The sequence below is a fragment of the Pezoporus occidentalis genome, unplaced genomic scaffold, assembly GCF_034315485.1.
Source record: "Pezoporus occidentalis ecotype Australia unplaced genomic scaffold, CSIRO_AGI_Poc_V1 ctg70, whole genome shotgun sequence".
Lineage (NCBI taxonomy): Eukaryota > Metazoa > Chordata > Aves > Psittaciformes > Psittacidae > Pezoporus > Pezoporus occidentalis.
The window spans coordinates 1817680-1843539 of record NW_026916053.1 but is presented as its reverse complement, the minus strand read 5'-3'; the positions used below and the strand labels follow the sequence as shown (position 1 = coordinate 1843539).

At 42.8% G+C, this 25860-nt stretch overlaps 1 protein-coding gene across 1 annotated transcript in view; it reads right to left on the bottom strand.

Moving 5' to 3' along the window:
* Nucleotides 1-1382: 1382 nt before the first annotated feature.
* Nucleotides 1383-25860, bottom strand: part of STK4 (serine/threonine kinase 4) — a 50035-nt gene continuing 25557 nt past the window's right edge. The window contains exons 10-11 of the mRNA XM_062642238.1: nucleotides 24235-24392; nucleotides 1383-4626 (exon numbers count right to left, since the gene is read on the bottom strand). Of these exons, the coding sequence (XP_062498222.1) occupies nucleotides 4468-4626; nucleotides 24235-24392 (317 nt within the window). The 3' untranslated portion in view covers nucleotides 1383-4467. The remainder of the gene's footprint in view (nucleotides 4627-24234; nucleotides 24393-25860) is intronic.

The window sequence follows — 25860 nt, the reverse complement described above, 5'->3', positions numbered from 1 at the left end:
CTACTCCAGCATGAAGGGAGTGCAGGGCAACACTCCCCTGGTATGGCTGCAGTGCTGGCAGTGCAGCCCTTCCTTCGTGCTGGGGCTCCACAGCAGCCTGTGGTGCTGCTGAGGAATGCAACCTCTGCAGGCTTTCCCGGTTACTAGAGGTGCCCGCAGTCTCCCTCCCTTTGGTTGCCACGCTCCTTCCTCTAACATTTAAAAGCTCACATCTATTTTGTTTCTTCCGGGATTGCTAAACCAAGGCTGACTCCTGAATGAATTCTGGATCTGGGCTTCGGTTAGTCATCCCTCCAGGACAGATTTAGTAACGGCTCAGGGAAACCACGTAGAACCCAGCAGTTCTCCATGGAAGGCAGCTCCCACTCACTGTCAGCTTCATCTTTGTCTAAGCTAGAAAGCTGAAAGCGCAGCCAGTCAGCGAGGGTACGGAGTGTGAGCCTCCAGCCTCACCTGGTGCGAAGGGAGGCTGATAAACTCACACGTACCTAGTCCCAAACCCGACTGCAGGCGCGGCGAGGTTGCTGCAGTGTGAAGTGACAGAGCAGAGACAGCACACAGCCACGGCAGAGCTCATCGTGCCTATCTGCTGGGCACTCTCTGGGGCAAACGAACCTCCTGGGTCTGCAGCTCCAGGAAGGGCTGAGGATGCTCCTGGCTGCGGGGAAACTGGCCAAACTGTCCATGATGTGTCCTGGTGAAGTGCCATGGAGCCGGCAGCACATGAGCCTGCCCCTGAACTGGAGCAAAGCTCTCACATTGGAGGGCTGGAGCAGCTCTGCTCCGGAGCCAGGCTGAGAGAGCTGGGCTGGGGCAGCCTGGAGAAGGCCCAGGGAAGACCTGAGAGCAGCTCCAGTGCCTAAAGGGGCTGCAGGAAACCTGGAGAGGGGCTTTGGACAAGGGATGTAGGGACAGGCCAAGGGGAATGGCTTTAACCTGCCAGAGGGGAGACTGAGATGAGCTCTTAGGCAGAAGCTCTTCCCTGTGAGGGTGCTGAGGCGCTGGCACAGGGTGCCCAGAGAAGCTGTGGCTGCCCCATCCCTGGCAGTGCTCAAGGCCAGGTTGGACACAGGGGCCTGGAGCAAGCTGCTCTAGTGGAAGGTGTCCCTGCCCGTAGCAGGGGTTGGAGCTGGGTGAGCTTTAAGGTCCCTTCCAACACAAACCAGCCTGGGATTCCTCTTGAGGTACAGAATCAGCAATGTTCTAAGGCCAAAGAGCTGCCTGTATAAAAACGCGTATCTGACGGGTTTACTGCTTGTGTGCTCCTACAGAACTTTGTATACCACAGGCTGACCAGAGGCATGCCATGTTAAAACTTGTCCTCATAAGCAATAATACACCAGAGTGGTTTAATGCATAAATATGAGTCACAGCACTGATGCTTTCAGGTAAAGACAGTTTATTTGCACCTTAGAACAAATAAGGCAAGGTATTTGAGAAAGATCAAACAAAATCTCCTGTATCAAACTCAGAGGAATGCAATAAAAGTTACTGTTTCATACATATACAAACTAATGACCCAACACTATTATATACAAACAGCCAGATCTTACAAAATAGCATTTCAAGTCAGCACTTTATGCCAGTGTTGCTAATTTCTTTGTTACAAAAAAAGTTAAAGCTACAAACTTCACATTTTTAAGTCTCACATGACTGACATCATCAGTATCTCTGGGTTTTAGAAGCAAAGACAATGGTTTGTCCAGAACACTTTCAGCAATGCAGATGGGCCCAAGGAGCACATGAACGGAGCTTCACAATTCAGCAGGCTTTCTGCTTAAGAACCTTGTCGGAACAGCTTTCCCTGATGGAACAAGCCTTGGTCTTAGCCTGGAGGGCTCTGAGAAGTGAGCAGGTATTTATGCTCCCAGCCACTCTACAAAGGGACCAAAAAGGGAATTATTCTCTCTAACAGATTGAAAAATCAATGGAGAAAATAATTCCTCTTCATTAGAGCTCCAAGCGCAAGAAACACCATCAAGTCTCAGCCACTGCAAGCATTTAAGAAAGGTTCAAAGACAGTTAAGCCATTGGACCAGTTTTACTTATTTTGGTTCGTTTGCTGTACTTTAAGACAATCACATCAGCAAAGCAGAGTATTTCCAGAGTGCTTACATTCAGTTACAGCAGTCTCAGCTTGCATATTCTGTAAATAAACACCACCCTATGGTGTTTCACCTAAAACTTGGGTTTTCTAATGCCCTCCGATCACTAGAAGGTTACCTACACAGTGCAGAGGTAAAACTACTCCAAGTAGAATCTGCTTGATCCACATGCAGGCAGTGCACCATTTACCATGTCACATATCCACAGGTCTCTCACAGCAGAGATGTTGGGCCAGATCCATACAAGTGACTAATGCAAGATCCAACACTTGGTCAGGGAAATCCCTCCTCAGATGGAGTTTCTTTGATGCAAAGGACACTGATAATGAACACATGCCCAGGGCAAAACGTACTGCACAGGTTCCAGATGAGCACTATGTGAGCCCTGATGTTCACAACAGCACTTCACCAGACCTCACTGGAAGGCCCAGACTAAGGGATTTTAGTCTGTGAACAACAATGAAGTTTTAATTACCTGGCTTCGCCAACTCAAAACTTGCCCAACACTTGAGGCTATCAGCTCACTGGTTATCCCAGGATGGACTCTTCCTTCAGCACCCTAGATACACTGCTTACTGCCTCCCCTTGCCCTTAGGGACAACTGGTTTGCTGGTCTCCAGAACAGCTCTGTTCACACTGTGGATCAACTGAGACAAACGGATGCAACCAGATCCGCAGAGGGGGTAAAAATGGCTTGGTTCCTTTCACAGCAATGGAGAATACCTGTTAACAGTAGCCAAGAGTCTGCCCCAAGGGGCACAAAGAGCCTATGGAGGCATGAAATGAACACTTCACCTCTCTAGCAGCACTTGATTCAGGAGACACTGCTATTTAGTTTAAGTATCTAGGTAATGTATCAAGGCCTACTGCAGAAGAGTGACACGGAAACTGTTCCATCAGAGTGAAAATAAAAATAAATCAGTAGAAATACTTGCTCTGTCCAAATATTTCATCATACGCTAAATACAGCTAAACCTACACACCTCTGTGTTACAGCCCACGGGGCAGAGGCACCACTTGGTCTCTGCCCTGCAACGATGTTCTTTGCTTCTTCCATTTCACTCTCCACTCTTCTGGTGTGAGTTAATTGCACCACCCTCACAGCGATTGTACACGCTGGGGCATGTTCATTGATTGAGCTATACCAGGCAGGAACATCAGGGAAATTTAAAGAAAGAACACAAGATCGTCCAGAGGAACTGGAAGATAAGAGATACAATCTCTCCCAGTAGGGCATCAGTAATTGTCTTCTCATCCAGATCAACTCCGCCTTCGCTCCACCACCATAAATGCACATCTTTGTTAATTCAACAAAGTCTTCACTTCCAGTTCAACTTTTCTGATGTGCTAAACCCTGCAGAAATGTGAAGGATTGTGAAATTAAGTTTTTATTCCAGCACCTAAAGATGTAAATCCGAAATGAAGCCTACAAAATGCTTCACAAACTGTGGAGATTTTTAAGTCCTCTCAGACACAGCAGAAGTACCCAATTCCTGAGAGAGGTGCACACAACTTCCACCCATTCCAATACTGCTTCCTTTTCCCAACACTCCACCGTTAGCAGGGTCTCCCTGAAGGACATTTCCAAGCAGACAGATGAGGGGGAATGAGATCACCGACTGGCTTTTGGTTTTACGTTGGTGTGGATTTTAAATTGCAGAATGCAATTTCTGATGGAGGCACAACATGCTTTATCTACTCGTATCAATTCATAATGTACACAAAAAGAGGACAAAACTGAGGTCTTGAAGAAACCACACTTGCTTAAAGCACACAGTGTAAGGCATGGGGCTTATTACAGGCTTTTAAAATGAGATTTCAGTTTCTTTCAAAAGGCTGGAACAGCTTGAACGTGTTCTCACCCGCTCTCTCCGGTGACCTAAAACTCATCAGTACCTTAACAGTAGAAAGTTACAGCTAAGAGCTTGAAATTGAGTCTGTGCATTCACAAAGAAAAACAACCAAACAAAACCCCCACAAAAGATGCAGCCGTTAAATACCACAATCCATATTAACTTAAAACCAGAATGGACTACTGAAAGTTCAGATGAAAAGAGAGTGAGCCAACTTCCATTAGCCTATTTCTATCTGTTCCTCCCATTTAAAAACAACCCCCCCTAAAAACAGTAACAAAACTCCTTCGGAATAATGTTTTAAATATATGTCTAACATTAAAACATACCATCAGGATTTTCCACTTAATGGCATTCCTGAGTTCACAAAAGGTGCTATGGAAAAATAAATGAGCAGAAGTATTGCCCTCTATTTTTTGCTAGCGTATTTCAATAGAAATCAATCTGTTTAGTAGTCATAAAAGCAAGAGGCTGATTGATTGAGGATGGAGGAATATTCTACTGGTGGCTCAGAAGTTCTGCTGCCGCCGCTTCTTGGCTTCAATGGCGTCAAGGATCGGCTGCCGCTTCGACTGGTACTTCTGGCGAATCTCTTCAATCTCCTGCTCCATCATGGGGTCCAGGGCTGAGAGCCTCCTCTGAAGTTCATCAACACTCCAAGTCTTCAGCTAGCAGGGAGACAAAAGAAGAACAGGCATCAGCATCACTGCAGCCACTGTCCACACATCTATGGAGATTCTGCTGCCGAGCTGATGGTCACAACACATGTTCCAGTAGAAGAAGGGGGAACAGTTCTGCTCCAGACTGCTGCCCTCAATGAGACTGGCATGAACCTCAGGATTCTGGGCTGCCCTTGCTCATTTTACAGGCACATTACATGCTCTGTTTAGTGACAGTCAGAGTGTATAAACCCAGGGAAATGTGTCCCACATTAGTTGCTTTTCTAACACTTCATTTTGCAGGCTTACAACAGAAATGCTCCTTGAGGTGGAACAGAAGCAAAGTCCTCTCCCCCTCCCCTTTCTACTAAACTTCCTTCTGGCAAGTGACAAAAGGATACAGAATCATAGAATCACAGAATGGTTTGGGTTGGAAGAGACCTTATGATCATCCAGTTCCAACTGCCTGCCGCAGGCAGGGACACCTTCCACTGGAGCAGCTTGCTCCAAGCCCCTGTGTCCAACCTGGCCTTGAACACAGCCAGGGATGGGGCAGCCACAGCTTCTCTGGGCACCCTGTGCCAGCGCCTCAGCACCCTCATAGAGAAAAACTTCTTCTGATGTCTAATCTAAATCTCCTCTCTGTCAGTTTAAAGCCATTTCCCCTTGTCCTGTCACTACCTGCCCTTGTCAAAAGTCTCTCTCCAGCTTTCTTGTAGGTGAACAGGAATTAAAAAAAATCATTCACTTAAGTTGCATTTATGCACAATCTGGCTGAACCTCAACCATGGTGAGGAACCCCAGAACACACAGAACAGGTCAGTTTGGGTCAGCCTCACATTGATACAATATGCAAGTACAATTTGTATTTCATGGTACACGTGGAGATGTCAGGCTCGTGCGGACAAGCTTCCCTTCACTGAATTCCCTATCTGCCTGCCCTTTGTTTAATTGGCTCTCTTGTGTGTGCCAGTTTGGTGAGAACTGGCATAGGAAGTTTTATTCTGAGATTAGAGATGCCAAGCATGACCTGGGCCAGTCAAGGATCTCCACAGCTACACCCTTTACATAACAGTATAACCTGTGGAACAGACAAGATCTTAGGATAATGCTAACAAGTACAGACACTGGAAGCGCTTCAGATGTTCACCCAGGCAGCAGTCCTGTTCCCATCCAAGGCCACGTGATTCCCAGAAACACAGGAGGGCTTTGGGGGAACAAAGAAGTGTCAATTTTTAGACTTTCAACAAATGATGTAATTGAATGACTTATCTTTACTTCAGCTAAATGCAAGCGATGCTGCTGTCCTGGTTTAGCTCTTAAATTAGTCAGCTACTGCAGTTATTCTTCAAGCTATTTCTGAATCAAAAAACACAACAAAATGCTTGATGCCTGTTCTAAGGCAATAACTGAATTACTGGCTATTTAACAGCAGTTTACATCAGTCCTTACAATGTATAGAAACACTAAAATATGGAAATCCTGATCCTTATTCCTTTTAGTGGAAGAGATCCCAGTCCCCAAACCACAAAGTCATCTGCTAGCAGATTTCTCACAAGGTCATTTGAAATTTTTCAGCATATTCTGCTAAATGAGGTATTTCCTGGTTGCAGTTACAGGATCACAAATCCACATTAATAATCCAGGCACACACAGAGCAAAACCTTTCCTGCAAGGGTACACAGTCTTTGGGTCTCTCCAATCAGGCAACTGTTCATTAGAAAGACAAAGCACTTCCTCCACAAAGCTATACATTATTTAAACACATTAATGCAACTTTACTAGACAGCAGTTTAAGTTGATGCATGGCACCAGTTGCCTTTTCACACTAATTGATTATGGAGCAGGTAATTATTCAATATTTCCCTTCCTCACAGTCCAAGGAATTGAACAGTCAAATAAAAATGCAGAATAGAAAACATTAATTCAAGTACTGAACACATACACTAAGCAGCTATAGTGGAAAAAAATGGCTGCCATGTCTTCCACAGTACCCAGTGCTAGACTACTGAGTTTGGGAATAGATCTAATAGACCTTGCTCATGGCTTAAACCAACTATGAGATGTCAGAAATTCTCCTAGGGCTGTAACCTTCCATGGATGCCCTTTGAACCTTCTCCAACACCCTCCTAAAGTGGTGGGTGCTGCCTACAGGCAGAAAAAAATTGCCAGAGTTGGCAGACCAGAGGGCAGAGCAGATTTGCAGTGATGGTCTTTCCCTATTAATGTACTGGAACATGATTTAGCATCCCAGGGCATCCTTCATCAATAATGACACACAAAGTCTTTCTGCTAACTGTAAGCAGTTGCAAGGGATGCAATGGTTTTGACAACTCCTGGGACTATGTTTGTCAGGACAGATGGCAAACAGTATGGAAGATGCTTAGAGTACAGCTAAGTCTGGAGTGGGCAAAAGCCTACAGATATATATCAATATGAACACATCGAGATGTGGGTTACCTGCACAGTGGGTGATGCAGAACAAAGTACTGCATCTTAAGGAGACGATGTACTCCTTACAGCTGCTTAAGGAGACTGATGACAGGTTAAACAGAACGGGGATAATGGGAGAAGGAAGTGAGGAGAGTCAATGCAATGAAAAATCTAAGCGCACAGAAAAACATCGTGCAATGCTGTGTGCTTATGAGGATGAATTAATTACAGAGTTTTCATCGGGAATAATGTCAGTGTGGCCGGGAATGCCATGCTACCCCTGAGAGAAGAAGAAAAGCCAAAGGGCAACACTAGTAAAGGTCTAGAACGTGACTGTTCACCAGAGATGAGCTGATGAGAGACTGACAAGCGTCCAGTGACTAATGAGAGCCAGAGCCCACGCAGCTGCAGAGGATGCTCAGCCCTCTGCTCTCGCTGTGCAAACAACATGAGCCCTGGGACCCAGCTGGGCTGGTGCTCAGTTTGTCCTTCCACCTGCACATGCATCTTTAAAGGCACAAAAAAAAAGAGAACTGCTTATACCCGATGGCCTCCGCTTCACTTCACTGCATGACATTTCACTGTAAACCCATGCCACAGACAGAGTCACTCCCAGAAATGAAGTTTTTAAACTCCAGCATATCTGTCTCTGCAGTGGCAGACTCCTGGGATACTGACATTATTCTCTTAGAGAAATGCCAGAAGCAAAATAAGAAGGACAAGGACAGAGCACCTCCTGACAGACAGTTATCTAGGGTAAAGTCTCAGTGCTGAACAGCTGCAATTAGAGCTGGTTTTAGCCACAGGCTCAGACCTATTCCTCTGCTCACTTCTCCTCAGCAGTTCTTCTGTGTAAGAAGTTTAAATGTCTTTGTAAAAGCTATCTGTTTTCATCCACAGCGATCAAATAGCTAGGACAAACTTTTAAAGGAAGGAATCTCATTTCAAATGTAAAGACTGATATCAAACACTTGTTCTAAGGTTGATCAAACACGTTATTGACAGGGAGAGGAGGCAGAGATGCGAAACTGTTCAAGCAATGTCGTACGTGCAGAAAGCTGGTTTTTAACCATTTCATGAAGAGTGTATTTTTTCTCAAGGTTTTGAGAACAATCCTAACTCAGTAAAAATGCCCAACTGAAGACAAACACCTGAGGTGCAGCGTTCACCTGAAAACCTTACCGCCACGAGCTGTTCGCTGTTCGTCAGGCTGCAAACACCACTGACAGCAACATCATGTCTTAATATGCTGATGATTTTTACTATGTCATTCAGATGGACGTATATAATTACATCCATCAGAAAGACATAACCTACAGCCTTTCTATGCATATGCAGTAATGGTGGGCAAATCAGGAACAGATCCTTTGATCTACAATTTCCTCCTAAAGGAGCAGTAAGCTATTCATGACATCCCTTTGCCAGCATTTCAGACTTGCAGATAACGACTCCACTGAACCACGTTCACCTCAGCAACTTCTGAGTTGCCATCGTTTCAGATCAGTGTTTTAAAAATAGGGAGAAAGCATTTGTTATAGTCAGGTAAAATGTCACTGCAACACGATATTCTACTGAATGCAAAAATCGAAGCAGCAAAAGGAGAATAAATAAAGGCTCTCTGCAGACATGTTAGAGAGAGCCACAGATTCGATACTCAAGGGCACCATGGTCTGAAATTGATACCAATGCACGTCTGTCCTGAGCAAGAGGCAGTCTAAAAACCTGCCACAGTATTATTAAACAGACCATGCCAGATTTATGTTTCACACAAGATCTACTGCAAAACACAAAGCCTAAAGAATGAGCTCAGCCCTTCGCTGTCCCCAGGAAAAGCAAACCAAAAATAAGTGAAAAATTTCTGAATTAGAGGCTAATGCAAATGATTTTAGTTCTCTTGTACCCATAGCCCATACACTGAAGAGCACCCATGCCTGGTTTTCCTACGACAGGGTCTATAGATTGACCAGTTTGGAACCTACCATACTCCTCCAGTCCCTCAATGGCCCTTCAGCAGTACAAGGTCACCACTGCCCCAGACCAATCTGAACTACTGGCATTAATACAATGCCCAGTAATCCCCAAGTCACTTCAGCTATCATTCTTATTTGCTTCTCTACCAAAAAACACTGCCAGCAAAATCCTCTTGCTGCATGAATTATGAGCATCAAATAGAAACGGAGCTGTTTCCCAGCAGCTTTCACACATTTCTCGCCCAACAAAGACTTTCGGCAGAGCACTAACTTACCAGCTGCACAGGAATCAAAAATATTATCTTGGGGCAAGCAAAAAACATGTTCCTCCTGCAACTTTCCTCTTACTTGCTGACACTGAATCTGATCCCTAGATTTAGCACAAAGCCTTTTTTCTTTGCACCTTTGCAATGTTTCATGCTATCTGGGCTTTGATTTTAAATACTATCTTGAAGTCCTGAAGCTTGTGGCAAACGCAAACCCTGTTTCCAGCGAGGGGAAGCAGTTGCTCTACAGTCATCTTTCAAATGTGCAGATGGATCCTGGCTTCTGGAACAAAACTGGAATATATATGACATGGGTGAGATGAGGTTATTTTCCTCACAGTGGAAGGATTTGAACAGTTTTGCAGAAGGAGGAGATTTTCAAGTCTTGATGTACTGCAGATCCTGCAAATAAAATTAGGAAGTTGTTCTCTCCTTCCTCAGCCCTCCAGTCATACCCCTTTACCACAATATCTGAGTTCAAACACTTGTCTTCCACATACTCACACAGAGTGTTCTCTGAATATCCTCCCACCTTTACCACCAGTAGCCTGTGGCTTTTTAGAAGGGGAACACCCAGCTGCAGCAGTCTGTCTGCCTTTCACTCAAGTATTCCAGGTGGCACTTACTGCTTAACATAACTTGATGTCAAACTTTCAGGTTTTAAATAGCCTTTGGAAAAACTGGCTTCAACAATTATCACTTCATAAGGGGCAGTGGGAGTTTGAAGACTAAAATACAGAAGTAATAAAATTGCAGCTTCCCACGCTACACTGGGAAATAAATTTTTAGTAGAAAAGACATGAGTTAGATGGGAACTAAAGACAAAACAAATTCATTGTCTATTTAGCATAGCTTTTGTTGTTTTATCTTCCTTTTCTGCCTAGTTTTATGCTGCAATCTGTCAGTTCTTGACTGCATGCCCAGTGATCAAAGCCCCCCAAAGAAACTGAAGGCATCTTGAGTCATATTAGTAAGGAGCACAACTTTTCATCTAGTTGTGTGTATTTAGACAAGCAAAATCTAAACATGACTTGAGAACGGTTTTTATCCAAACCAAATTACCTAAGCTATGCTAAACACTAAATGCCAAATAGGAATTTGCTGCTAGAGATGATGAAAAGTAGCAAGAAGCAACTTTGGAAAAACAAAACCAAATCGAACCAACCAAACTGGGACTACAACTGTATGGAAACACATCTGAGCCACTCACAGAAGGCAACTGATCACGTTTAACACCAGAAGTGGCTACGTACCAGAGATAAGCACAGCAGAATTCCTACAAGTAGTCTATTAAGTGTTCGGACGTCCTTTGGGATGCAAGGCTCTTGACAGAAGAGATTGATTAAACTCTCACTTCACTTGACCTTGGCTATCAGCAATGCTATCAAGATGTTTCCCTTCCAATAAAACCAAGGGCATACTTGTAGTTCCTCGCCACGATCCTGCAGATCAGCTTGATGCGCTTCCACCTCAACTTCTGAACTTTTCTTCTATCACCTCCTCAAGCAGAGTTTTATTTTTGGGAGGCAGTCACCCATTGGATGCCACTTGCTGCAACTATTTGTAGCAACCACCTCGGAACATAATTCAGCCTGCAGCATGCGGGAGTGCATGGGTGCCATAGAAGACCATAAGCTAAGGAGAGGTGTCAAATCTCAGGGATTCATGAATGCGAGCTCTGACAAGTGTAAGAACTGAGATTATTCTGGAATTAGCCTTCTGTAACTTGAAAGACTGGTTAAACACAGTAACAATTAAATGCTCCTATCAAATATACTCTGAGGGAACAGATTACTGAATAGTACTATGCACTTTTTTTAAACCAGCAAAAAAAGCATTCAATTTCTCTGGCCAAAATTAAATGTAGAGGGTGATTTCTCATGCTAAGTAGTGCACCAGACTTTAGGTCTTGAAAATGCCGATATAAATTGATGTTGCAATAGCAAGCCATTTTTTTCCTTAGCATTTAGCATTTTCTTGGCATTTCCTTAGCATTAGCAGCCTTCCAGTATCTGAAGGAGGCCTACAAGGATGACAGAGAAGGGACTCTTTATCAGGAACTGTAGCGACAGGACAAGAGGTGATAGGTTCAAACTTAAAACAGGGGAAGTTCAGGTTAGATACAAAAGGAAGAAGTTCTTTGCTGTGAGGGTGGTGAGGCCCTGGAACAGGTTGCCCAAAGAAGTGGTAAATGCCGCATACCCGGCAGTGCTCAAGGCCATGTTGGACAGAACCTTGGGCAACATGGTCTAGGGTGAGGCGTGCCTGCCCGCAGCAGAAGGGCTGGAACTGGATAACCTTAAGATGCTTTCCAACCCAAGCCATTTTATGATTCTGGGATTCTATTTTTTCCTGAAATGCTGGCTCAATACCATTTGGCAGACTTTCAATCACTGATCTAAAAATTAAGTGCCTTGTTCTCTTCAATGTTTCTAGCATAAGGAGGCCTTGATGTAATGCATGAGCAGGCATTAACTATTTATTCACTGTAAGATGTGAAATGCAAGGGATGCCAGAATCTAAGAACGCAGAGGCACTTACCACCCACTTTTTCATCATGACTGTCAGGTCCCTACAACTCTACCAATCTGTTATGCAGCCACGCTACAGAGGGGCTACAGTAAACCAGAACGAACCCCAGTGCCGACACAAACTCTAATTCTCCTTCTAGCATTTCAGCATGTCTGAAGTTCCTCACTGTTATGAAAGCAGTGGATGAAATGCGCTCACTATGGGATTTCATGCAAGATTAAATATACAGATATTAATCTTTCAAAGGACTTGAAAAATAAGTCTCGGCAGCACAAGCTTCTGCTTTTAATGCATCTTAATTATTTAGGAAATGTGCTAGCAAAACACACCACGGGCTGCAGCACCCAGCCCAAGTCAAAACAGCAATGTGGCTAGAACTTCCCAGAGAAAGCCAACAGGGGCTGTGCTCAGTGTACATCTGGAGACAGTTGTTTCAGGCCACCTCATCTTGACAGCAGGCGACTTCCCACAAAGAAAGAACACTCAACTTTCAACTAGATCATCACATGCTCTAGAGCTGACTCTTAAGTCAGTGCAAGTCAAGCAGCTGAAATACATAAAGGACTACAAGCACAACATCACTTTTTGTGGAGGACAGATGGACACTAACACACATTCAGTGTTTGATCTCTAGCTGAATTGGAAATAAATATCTTAATAGAGAGTTATAGCAGAGGAGACCCAGGCCTTCTCAGATGATGTTTTTGGGTTAGCTTTGCCTTACTTTCAGAAATGCAGAGGTTTATGGCTACTGAAACATCTTACTGCCACAAGACTAGCAAAGATCCTAGATATTTTCTACGTAGCTCTGCTTATTTGATTAAAATAAAGCTGTATGATACCAGACCACTGTATCTGTACTATTCCTGCAGAATTACTGGAAGGCAATGTGTGCCATTTTCTTTCATGCCAGACACACCATGGAGATCACGTGTACTGGAAACTTCCCTCTGTCCTGCCTCTGCAGGAAGATCTACTGCCAAGACCCCTCTTTTCAGCTTAGCATCTTGCTAGCTTGGGAAGGCTTCTCTCAAGCTGCCACACAGGCACAGCCTGATGGGGTTGCATGGGAAGCTGCCCCTGCATTTGGGACGCTGCTGCTCACAGCACCGGTACCACTGATGGAACCTCACTCACCAGTGGCTGTTGAGGTCACTGCTCTTTAGCCAGATCAGCCATAGTTTTATTACTCAACTATCTCTTGTTTCAGGCTATGTTTGCACCCATCATGTCTGATCCTGCTCATTCAGCAAGAACTCAAGGGTACTTTCAGTAGCTAATTCCTATGACCACTATGGAAGACACACACAACTGCTCCTTCACCAGCTAAGAGGTGGTGTCGCTTTGCTTTCTCACCCTCCCCACAGTCTGGAGGTTTCCCCCCATGTCTTGACAGCAGGTCGAGGGGAAAGCTTTGCTGCTGGCAAGATACCAGAAAATTCCCCAATACTGGAACCAGTTTCAGAGGATTATAGCAAACATCCCGATCTGCCTGGCTACTCTGGCTACCCAGACATAACTATGCAGTGATTATGCAGAGCGGTTACCCACAGAGCAGAAGAGGCTGCACAACTGCAGGAAGACCATAGCTTCCACCAATAACGCTGGCATCCCTGAGCTGCTCTAAGCCAAGAATTGCACTTTAGTAATCCTTACTGTAAGGCTCAAGAAAGTTTTGGTGTTATGGCCAGCACAACCATATCACCTCTGTTATTACTCTCAGCATACTGTTATTACTCTCAGCATTGTACAGAGGTTATATTAAGGAATAAAACCCACCCGAAGCTCTACTCATTGATGTAAGTGGTCATTTTAAAAATGCAGTAATTGAAAGAGCAATGCATTTTAATCTTCCAAGCTCCAAGACTAGATTTCCTTTTTTAGCCTTAGTATCAATTATGAGTATGAATAACATTATTCACTCACAGAATCATCCCAAGTACTGTACACGCTTAATCTAAACAAAGGAAATGACAAGTTGTGTCAGTTTTATTCTGCAGCACTGAACTTCAGGGAGCCCAAATCTTAAAAATCCTTTGGGGATTTAGAAACTGGCTGACTAATCCTGGAATCACAACGACAACTTATCTCACTGGGGCTTTTTTCAGCAACTGAATTAGAAACCAAACTAAAAGGTCAGCCTGTCTGGACAAGAAAAGTAAAAAAGAGCAAAAAAGGAACATCACTTGCTTATAAAAAACACTTCCTTGCCAGAGATTCGATTAAGGAAAAACACAGCAAAGGTTTTTTGCCCCCATTTAAGTGATTACGCTTTTAATTTTCTTAAGTAAGAGTACCAAAATACCTCTGGACATGCTAAAATAAATCATGGCATTGGGCTTTGAAGATCTGGCAGTTGCACCATTCAACCGTAAAGTACACAGCTGACCAGTGTGGGGTTTTAATCTTTCTTTAAGAAAAGCAATCTGTCAGAAAATGCTGATTCCTTTAAATCAAATAAAATCCCCTGTAAGTCTGAGAAGTTTAACTGAGTTCTGCTAGGAGGGGTACGTGGGTCTGTAATGGAGCTTCCTTCCAATCCGGTATACCCCGTCTTCCTCTCTCCCTTGCTCCTAAGGGCTTTACGCAAGTATTAACAAATTTATTTATTCAGGATCACTTATCTGAATAAAACACTACTTTTTCTACTGAAAAAGTAGAACTTTGCTCCTCCACAGTACCTTATTTCAAGCACTTGTCCAGATGAGACCCTGCCCATTGGACAGTATTCACAGAGGCTTCATGGAGACTTTATCCCCAGGCTTTCCCCTTATGGTCTAAAGACTCCAAGAGGCCATCCAGAGCAGCCCCATCAGGCTCCTGATGCAAAGGGTCCCCAAAACAGCACTTTTTGCTACAGATGAGAAAAACCTGGAGGAGACTGTCATTTTAAGCTACATTACCCTTTACAAACATTTGTGCTGACAGATGAGTTGCAGGAAGATTTTAGAAGCATTTCAAACAGATCTTATCTCAGCAGCAGTGTTCTTTCTTTAAGGAAGACATTGTGCCAAGAACACACCCAGCCTTGAAAACAGATCTCAAGGCATAACAAGGCTCAAACAGGGTTTCTAAAGAATTCAGCACGCTCGGAGATTTTTCCAATGTATCACCTTCAATTATTAATTCCTCTTCCCTTTCTTCCAAAGCAGAAACGCACGTTGCAGCCTGACCTTAAACATACAGTGGTGGTGGAACAAATCCCACGATCAAAGACCCTGGGTGAAGTTCTGTTAGTTAGCTCATCCACAAAACTTTCAGTCAATGTCTCAGCCGATTAAACGCAACAGTAGGAAAGGGGCCTCGAAGATAGTCCAGGATGTGGAATTTACAAGTCCGAGCACTCTCATTATGAAGCTGATTCCAGATTACATTATTTCAGTCTCCATTAAGGGTTATGATCTAAGCAATTCAACACAAAAGCAACTCAATTTTACTTCCCACTCACTGAAAGTTTCCTTTAAAAGCCTTATGTCACAGAAGGCCTGCTATATACAAAAATATAGCAAAAAATGAAAATCTGACAGCAGGTTGTGGCAGTAAGTGCTTTGCAATCAATGTCAGTGTGTGCCAAAGTGAAAGCAGGTGGTGAGCAATGACCCTGTTACCAAACCGAAGAGAGCAGAAATCTATTCTTTTCCACAGCAGATATAAGAGTGAAGCTACTGAACTCCCTTTTTGAATTTCAACTATTGCTAACGATTTTAAAAACCAAATGTGGTATCTTCAAGGGGGGGTTTATTGTTGTTGTAAAGGGAATTTAGAAACATTTGTAAAACCTACATACATGGAGCTTGCTGCAAATCACATCAGTGGTTTGAAGCAGCTATGAATTTGATGAGGTTTGCAGGAAGGTTCAGAGTGTCTTCATCATGCAAATGTTACAAAAGATTCAAGGCCACTTAACAAACAATAAGCGAGATAAGCAAGCTGTTCCTGGGCTTGTTTTTAAAATGACTGTATGTTTGATTACAAAGTGACAAAAGGAACCATTTTCTTTCATAAAGATGTCACAAATTAAAAGTATCTGCTGGGAAGAACATACTAAATATGCTGCAAGGGTAATGCTTAGAAGAAACACAAACAATTAGCAGGGCTTTAAAAATTCTTGGCAGATGGCTGAAGGAAAAAAAATAGGAAATCCATTTAAGGGACATGAATGTTATGAATCAAGGCAGGTGACATTTAAAACCAATGTATAAAACATCACAAAACCTGTCTCTCTTTATAAATCATACTTCACAGTGGAAATTATGCCTAGGTACTACACAGTACTTCAAGATCTCCCTCAATTAGCAGGAGATACCATGGGGGTACGGTTTCAGGTTTGAAAAGGCTCTATTCTGGACTGCCTTCTGTTGTCAGAAAAAAACAGTCTTTTTATTTGAATGTGGTTTTGACATCCCCCCCATGGCCTTAATGCTCTCCCATTGAAAGCAAGCTTTATTCTAGATTCAGCGCAGCACAAAGGAGTATCTCCTCACATTTACTTGCTTCCCAACTAAGAATCTGCCCTAGTTGCATAGGATCCAGACAGGGCCATCTATCAGCCACCCGAGATCTGGCTTTATCTCTCAAACTGATGAATGCCCTGGCAAATAAGCCCTCTTTATGATCAAAGTAAAACTACTGGAAGAAATCGGTGCCTGACAAGCAATTTTTAGTCCATCCACTGCTGGGAAAAAGGAGAGCTCATGACAGATGAAGGGAAGAAACTTTTGGCCAGAGAAATCCCTGAAGATTCACTCAAAGTGTTTGGCTTGGTCTCATAAAAAATGTTATTTAAAAAAGCTTTACTTTCACCAAGCTTTTTTTTTTTCCCTTCTATGCAAAACTATGCACATTGAAATGAAGTTTTGGAACAATCATTCTTCTTTCATCACACACGGGTCAGAGCAAATTGCTCTCTTAGAAAATAAAGAATGTATTCCCAGTTTCATAAATTCAACAGAAGTCTCAAGAATATTTGATCTTCAAATAATCCCATTTAAATGACTGGCAAATATGCACATTCTAATAAAGTTTTTTTTTGCTCCTGCCCATGCAGAGAGACTTTCTGGAGTCTTAAGTAACCAGCTCCGATTATTCACTTGTGTAATTTGGATGGGAGAAAGGAGGAACAGAGAGCTTAGTGCAGAGGCCTGCATCTGACACCTTTACCAAGCTGCTTAAAAGACAGAAGTAAAAAGAAGATAAAGCTCTGAGGATCACAGTAGAATCGGGAAACACTATAAAATGATGAACTATAAAAAGTCACACAACAGCAGCTTACTCATGTAATGCAAGTACTTTTCTTCTAGCATCTGCCTTATCCATGTATCCTCAGCATGCCTTCCTCCTACTGCTAAAAAAGACCCAAAGACCAGTTCCAGCAGAATGAGAGCCAATTATTTAGTCTGCCATCATTTCCAAAGACTGCAACTATACAGAAAATATTCCCAAGTTTCTAATCGATTGGACTTTTACAAGGACAAAAGCTAGTAAAGCTATAAAGCATCACTATTAGATTGCTAATAAATGCTATCCAAATGAATGTTCAGAGAAGACATTGAATGTTGCAGCTACTGGAGACAATAAGCTGTTCACAAGACAAACGACACCTTCACAGACAGAATACAATAAATTAGACACCCTGGTCATTGTAAAGCAGAATGTGTTTACTGTTATTGATTAGCAATAAATCACCTGCCCTCTAACAGTTCATCCCCATAAATCATTTCCAGTGAAGGAAACGGATGGTTCCAGTACACAGCCATTCTTCATCACAGTCTTGAGCTGAGAGAAGAAATATGCTGTGACACCTGTATTGAACTGTAGTTGTTCTATAGTGGCGTAGGGGAAGCAGCAGTGTGAAGGAAGAGACTTAACACTGTGAACCGTGATACCAGCCACAGCTTCTGCAGACTCATGGCAGGGCTGAGCAGCCTATGGAGCATCAATCACTGCATCGAGTCCCTGCGCTGTGCTGGCTAGGACTCCAGCCTGCAGGGATCTGTTGGGGCTGGCATTCTTCTGCCTGGACCACACCTGATCTGCAGAAGCAGACTCTGATCTACAGGCACTGTCAGGCTGGTGTCTGCCACCAGACTCACAAATACAGTAAGATCCTAATGCGATTTGACTTGCTTTGAAAGAATTAAGCTTTCTATAATCTCCTCAGTAAGAACTTCAGTCTCTTGCTATCACACCAATACCCAATGCGTTTAACTTTAAGAAGAAGGATTCACATTCAGGATTTCACTACAAACCAGCAGCCATTTGCTCAACCAAACGTTCCAAAGACACCATTAGGCTAACACACTTTCCTTCTCTGGAGGATGGTAATGATACCAGAAGTGTTTTTACTTATTTACCTATTTTAAAATCTTTGTTTCCAATGTAATATTTCAAACTACTAAGTAAAAGCATAGATGTAATGTTAATAAAACCCAGTATACCCCACATGAGAGCAGGATAACGAAACACTGACTCAGTAAACAGAAACTTCTATTTCCCTTTACTACTTCAAAGAACTATACCTCTGCTCAGGTTAGAGGAAAGCTTGCTTTCATTTCCATTATACTTGGACGTAGAGCTATTCAAAGTTACTTAAAAGAGGCTGCAGTTGCAGTACCAGCTCTTGCAGTATGTACAAGTCAGTAACTCTAAAAGATGTGAATATACTTCAGGAAGCTGAACTTTATTAAAATTTACGTGTTTTCTAGATGTTTTGCTTCAACAGTTTGTCAGACTATTGCTTTTGTCTCTTATTTGAACTAACTGCAATTGTGAAATATGGTTCTATCGCTCCCCTGTCCCCCTGGCTGATGAACCATCCAATTCCTACAGTATGCTGTTCCAAGGAGCCCCTGGCAGGGCTCTGTGTAAAGAAGAACTCTGTCTGGAGCAAGAGCTCCTAAACAAACCCAAAGACCACAATAAGCAGTCTACAGACACTTTGGAAACAAAAATGCCTCATTTCAAACCCAGTCAATTTTAAGGAGTACAATCCGCAGGGAGGTCAGCAAGCTGGGGCCCACACACTTTGGAAGCAAGAGGCTAGAAAACTGGTTATTGGAAAGAGATCTGTAGCTGTGGGATCAAACCCAGCCCTCCCTCCTGCTCCTGGAACTCAGCAAAGTCCTTCCTCTGCCCATCTCTGGCAGATGGTGAGGTGGAGACAAAAACTGTTGCTTGTACAAGAGGGCTCTAACTGTGCAGCCCTGGCGAAAGTGGCAGCAGATCAGCACCTTCATTCTTCCCCCCAATTAGAGACAATTAACACCTCCTGCTCATCTTCCTTCTTTTGCTCTGTAAAAATCTGAGAGGCAACAGTTCTACTGCCTGCAGGATGCTCTTCCACAGCAGTAGAGAAACAGATGACACTGTGCACTGAAAAGTGTTAAAGTCTGTTTTGGAACTGGGGGAAATCACACCAATCTTTCCTGTCCAAAGAAATTCCCATCAGCAGCCAACGAGACACTTCTCAAAGGGAGCTAAAAAGATGAGCTAGTGCAGAGAATAGCGCTTGGAGCATGGAAACACAAGAGCTGGAACAGGCTCCCTCGCAGCACACTGAACTGTGAACAAAGGCCATGACAACCACCATCTCCCACAGTCCTTCCATAGAAAGCTGAGGAATTTGCCCTGTCTACTCCCTTCTGCAAACCTTGAGACTCTCAAGAATGTATGCTGTAAGGAAAAAAGTACTGCTCCAAAGTTCTGCTTCAACCTGTGAAGGCACATCCCCTTCGCTGAGCCAAGGAGGGAGAAGGAAAGAACCAAACTACCGGCTGTTGATAACTGTAGGAAAAAGGAAAGGTCTCATTTACCAAGACTTAGCAGATGCAAGCAAATCAAGGTCTTTCCAAAGGAACCAGGGTACTTCTTAGGAAAGAGACATGAACCTTGTTTCTGAATGTCAGGCTCCTCCCCAGAGTTGCAGCAGGAGGATGGAGATTGCCAGTGCAGAAAATGACTGCTGATGGTTGCAGCTCTCCAGTGAGGTCCTGCAGGTGAGTGGCAATTCCTCCCTTCAAAAGCTCAGCTGTCACCTGGTGGTCTTCCAGTGAAGTACAGATAGCAAGAGCAGCTGAAGACAATGCAGAAGTGTCTGTACCAATTATGCTCTTGATAGGCTGTGCTGCACGGGCCAGGAAGGGTTGGCACATACACAGGTACTGCAATCAAAAAAGCCTTGGAGCAAACAGCTTCAACTCCTTGTGTAAAGCCTGCAGAAAGACTTGATGTCCTGCAGTACTCTTGTTCTAGTGTCTGTTACAAGTTAGGTCCTATTTGACTCCACATCCAAAACAAGCCCCTAGGATAGTTAATTTGCATGGATTCACTGATACATGAGAAATTATGAATTAGAGTTACAGCAAAACCTAAGCTCAACACTACAGGTATTAAAAACCCAGCAGCTGCATCATGATAGCAAAATTCAAGCTTGACAGGGGTCTACTGCCGCTATTTTTGCCACAGGCAATACCACATGCATGAAATAACACCAAAAAGGTTTCAGTATTGTCATAGCTACCATAAGCCATGAATGGCTGGAACCTGCTAATTTGCTAACAAAATAGACTTTCAATGAAATGATTAGTGATATAATACCCAGCATTCTGGATGATCCACAGAAACGTGCTACAACAGGTTTGGCAAGAACTGAAGGCCTTTCAAGCACAGCCAGAAGAAAAGAAGTGATCCTGCTTTAGCCACAAGTGATATTAGAACCCACTCAAAGCATTTAAAAGGCTTTTAAAATAGGAATAAGCAAAGGGTTTGTTGTGTCTAAGGGCAGGATATGCTGCACAATTAATTTTGCTGTATATTACAGTACTACTGAAAGATTAAAGTGAAAAAATGCAGGACATTGTCTAAACAAATCTTCTGGCATTATTAATTTAAGTCTGCGCAGCAGTATGTGACTAACGCTCACTGGCAAAATGAAATTCAGCTCCAAAAATCCTGAGATCTGATTATGGCAATTAGGAATTACACATACACTGCAGCCTGCCCATTAACAGTCTACCCCTGCGGCATTTTCATATTAGAGTTTGTTATACTCTTCCTAAATGCAAGAATTTTTGACAATAATTAGTCTTTTTTTCCCCCATCTTCAATAAATCATAATGTTCCTGAAAACATTTTTTGTTAATCAAGCAGGGCTTAAATCTTTAGAGATCCCTGTTTATACATGAGTAGGGATGAACATTAACACCATCAGGCATTGACTAATCAGTCAGTAATAATTTCTACCTCAGAAATCCAAGGCTGGAAATACACTGCTGGAAATACACTGGGTTTATGCCACCTCTGACCACAATCAGGACAGCCAGAGCACCATGTCTGGAGTATCGGAGTTCATTACCTTTCAGAACAGGATCTCTGGGGTTTTCAGCTCTGCAGTGGATGGGGCTGACACAGTCTAACCCCCATCTAACATGACATTGCCACTGTGATATAAAGAGTGTCTTATTTGCCTGCTTCAGAGAAACAGTTAAGAAAAGGTCAAATGGTTTTCCCACAGGGGAAGAGATCAAAAATCTTTGGTAATTTAGTATTGCCCTTTTTTTTCGGAAGACAGGAGACTCCAGGCGCGAGTCATATTGGAGGGAGTGGAATACAGAAGAGAATACAGAATACAGAAGGCATATTTATCTAGTCTGCAGTAGAACAAAGCAATAATATTTCAATCATTTCTTATGGCCCAGGAGGAACTTGTATTCACCCAGCATCTCACTGTTCTCATCTCCACTTGGAATCTGCAGATTCTACCAAGTCTGCTCAAACCTGCCCACTCTGACAATGCAGAAGGAAGTTATAGCTGCAGTTGTATCCAGGACAGATGGACTTGATGCACCTAATGAATGTTTTTTTTTTTTCTCATTCCACAATGCTCATTTCATTGAGGCTTTCAATTAATACAGCATTAAAAAACATTACTTTTACCCAGAACTAGCCATCAAATTGATACATTTTTAGCCAAAGGGGAAAAATACCCAGTTTTAATTCTGAATACACAACATGAAGTTACTGCGAACCCTCAGATAACAGCTAAACAAATACCCACGTGTATTTATAAAGGTTGCTTTCATACATTTTTCTTGTCCTACAGAAAAGAAAGTAGCTCTGTTACTAAATTTGCATGCAAGACAGGCTGGGATATTCATACACAGTTGAACTGGAGGAATAAATACAGCTGGGAAGTGAAATTTCTACAGATTACTAAACGAAGGTGACCCAAAGCCTGAGTTACTGCTAGCTTTTATTGCTTGCTCTTACTGCTTCCAGAGCACTGGTAATCCATGCACAGGGCAATACTTCAGTACTAATGGAAATCAGAAAACAAGGCCACGTGCACGTTAAACAGTTGCTTCACATGTTCTAAAAATACGTCTAAGTCCCATTTGCTAGAATGGCACCGACCTTTCCTGTGTCATCCCCACTGCTTATGCTGCTCGCTGGGTGCAGTCTGAACCTACCGCTCATGGTATGGAGGGTGGAACACAACGTACTCAGTGGAAATAAGGGTAATTGGTAAACTTGTTATCAACCAAATTAGAAAGCGAAATAATTACAGCAAATTTTCCCTTGGGCCATCTTCCGCAGACTACAAAGGACTTCTAAGATAGTCCAAACCCAGGAGGTTTCCTGGGAAACACCACACATTGGAAAGATAATTGTTTATCATTAAATGAAGTTACAGCATGTAAGGTGAATGAGATAAATGAAGTATCTGATTTGACTGGAATCATGTTTGGCCCAGACCCTGTGATACACAGGCAGCTTGCAGGTTACATATGCAAAACATGTTTATGCAGAGACTTTAAGCCTTCAGGCTAAAGATACATGGAGCGAAGGGCTATGTCGTGGTTTCAGCTGGGACAGAGTTAATTTTCTTCCTAGTAGCTGATGCAGTGCTGTGTTTTGGATTAGTGTTAGAATAGTGTTGGTAACACAATGTTTTAATTGTTGCTAAGTAGCACTTACTCTAAATCAAGGACTTTCCAGTTTCTCATGCTCTGCCAGTGAGGAGGGGCACAAGAAGCTGAGAGGGAGCACAGCCAGGAGAGCTGACCCGAGCTAGCCAAAGGGATATTCCATACCAAGCATGTCATGGTTAGCATAGAAACTGCGAGGATGTTTCCAGGAGCCACTGATCGCTTCTCAGGGACATCGGTCATCAGATAGTCAACAACTGTGTTGTACATCACTTGTGTTTCCTGAATTCTATTCCTCCTTCTCTCCTTTTCCTATGATTCTTATTATTATTTCTATTATTATTTTACTTCATTTCCATTATTAAACTGTTCTTATCTCAACACTGGGGTTTTACCTTCTTCTAATTCTCCTCCCCATTCCACATGGGACAGGGAGGAAGGAGTGAGTGAGCGGCTGCGTGGTGTTTAGTTGCTGGCTGGGGTTAAACCACAACAGGCTACAGGAGAGAGAATGCAGCAGGTCCTTCAGCCACCCATCCTTTTCAGTCATTAAATAAGAAAATTTGAGAGGCAGCAGCACAGACAACAAAACGTACATAACAGCAGTAGTCTATACAACCTGCACAACAAGAATGAAAGGCTCCAGCTCTTATCCCAGCCTCAAAATAAAGCATCTCCTGGAGTCGTGACTAGCAGCGGGATTTTGCTTTCCACACTGCTTTGTAAAGGTGGAGTGAACCTCTCCAGCTACTGAATGCAGCGTGACAATCTGAATCACGGGCAACACCAACAGACATCGTAAAGGTGCACAACACACAAAGTGCTTGCAGTGAAGTGTTATTGAAAGAAAATACAGCGGAGGGAGCATCGTTCAGGACAGCATGAATCTTCTGGCATTCTGAACCCCAAGCAGAAATTTTCCACCCTCACAAAAAAGAATGATATCAAATTTATGAAGAGCAAATCTTTCTCTGGACTTCTGAAAAGTTCCTGAAAATTCTGACCACATGAATCTTAGTTAGAAAGACTGAAACAGAAGATCTGCAAGAACGAAGACAAGTTTGATGTTTATATAACATAACAAAGCCCAGTGCCAAAGCTGGAGAAAAACATGGAAATTCAATGGTTCTAACACTGCTCTTTGTCAAACACTACACATTCTGGATTTGCATTTTCCAACTGCCATCTGGAATTCTGTATTTTTTTTGTTTTAAATGCATAACTGGGAAGGAAAGGAAGATGGCTTGTACCCTCATTTTTGTTCCTTTGTTTGCTTTTAAACAAGGCAAGTATACAGATAATGACTGGTTCCTATTAACAAGAAATACCTAAAGAAAACGAGTGTTTCAAAATGCCACATCTAAAAGCATTAGCAATTAGAATCTCCTCAAGTTTCCATTAGTCTGTCAAAACAAGAAATAATCTTATAGCAGCTCTGACTAAAACTCTTAAAGATTGTCACACTGATTGAATTTCAAAGTATAGACTTACAAATTCGTAGTCTCCATCCTGTGGTACTTTCCAATCAGATGAATTCTTTGTCTGGCCAGACACATTCTTCCCAAAGCTATTGATTTGATTCTCCTTCTCCTTCTGCTCAAAATATTCCAGGAATGAGGGTCTGGCTGGCTGCATCGTTTCATCTCTCCCTAGAAATAGTAAAAATAAAACCAAACAAGTGTTTTGAAAAATATATTTTCAGTTCTATATCATATCCAAAAGGGATTTTATTTTTTTTAGCACACACTAAATCACATAGTTCTGATAAAGTACTGGCTAAAGTACTATTTTTTCAATCATAAAACTGGCTGTGTACTAAGAAAACTGGAAAAAGGAAGCTTAAAGCCCACCACACAAGTGATTACAATGCTGGAGGCCTTGGCCTCTACAATCCATCCATCAAATCATGCTACCACGTGAACAAGCTTCATGCACTGAATACTAGAGTTAAAGTGCTACCAACTAGAGAGGCTGGGTTTTTTCATCCCAGCCAGGTTGCATACACTGCAAAATATACAAAGATCCAAAACTAACGAAGCGTTATTTTACAAGCAGAAACTCATCTTTATGTTTATGAATAGAACAGTACACAAGCAAGGCTTTCAAAAGCATGTCAACCATACAAATACCACATAACTCCCCTTGGGTAGAAGTAGTCTGCATTTCTGGGTAGAAAGGCTTAATTAGTTTGCAAAGCTTCTTGTTCTCTTTTTATAAGCAGTCAGTCAGTACTCTGAACACGCTTTCTTAGAGGATTACTCCAATAAGCCAGATATATAAATTAACCACTCAATTCCAGACTGCATTTAAGAAACTTGCGATAATAAGAAATGGGTAATGGTACAAAGAGAGACAAAGAAGTCAAAATAACTTTGGAGAGCAGCTTCCAGTGCCTAAAAGGGCCAATAAGAAATCTGGAGAGGGACTTTTGACAAGGGCCTATAGGGACAGAATGAGGGGGAATGGCTTTAACCTGCCAGAGGGGAGATTGAGATTAGATATTTGGAAAACATTCTTTCCTGTGAGGGTGCTGAGGTGCTGGCACAGGGTGCCCAGAGAAGCTGTGGCTGCCCCATCCCTGGCAGTTTTCAAGGCCAGATCAGATGGGGCTTGGAGCAACCTGCTCTAGAGGAAGGTGTCCCTGCCCATGGCAGGGGCTGGAGCTGGATGAGGTTAAGGTCCCTTCCAACCCAAGCCTCTCTGTTATCTCCAAATGTGATTTCTTTAGTAGTACAACTGGTTCATCAGATGCTGCCCAGACTACTCACACTTAAACCTGGCCTGGCTTGTGTGTTTGAATGCAGCTTGTATCTTGTAAAGAGTCTCAATCTAAATGAAGAGGCAACCTTGCACAGCAAACATGCTTTAACAGGCTGCACCACAACACCACAACAGCTGCAAATGCAGCTAAAATCTACTCACAGCTTAATGCTACTGTGCTGCTCGTTATGATAAAATGCTTCACAAAACCTGTGACCATAATGGAAGTAAGCACTGTGACAGTACCTAGTAAAATGCTGTTGTTCTGATAAAACACGCTTCTCTAGATACTGAAGGAGGTTACTCGTACTTGAAATGGATGTCCTAGGCAATACAAAACCCATCATTTTCAGAAAG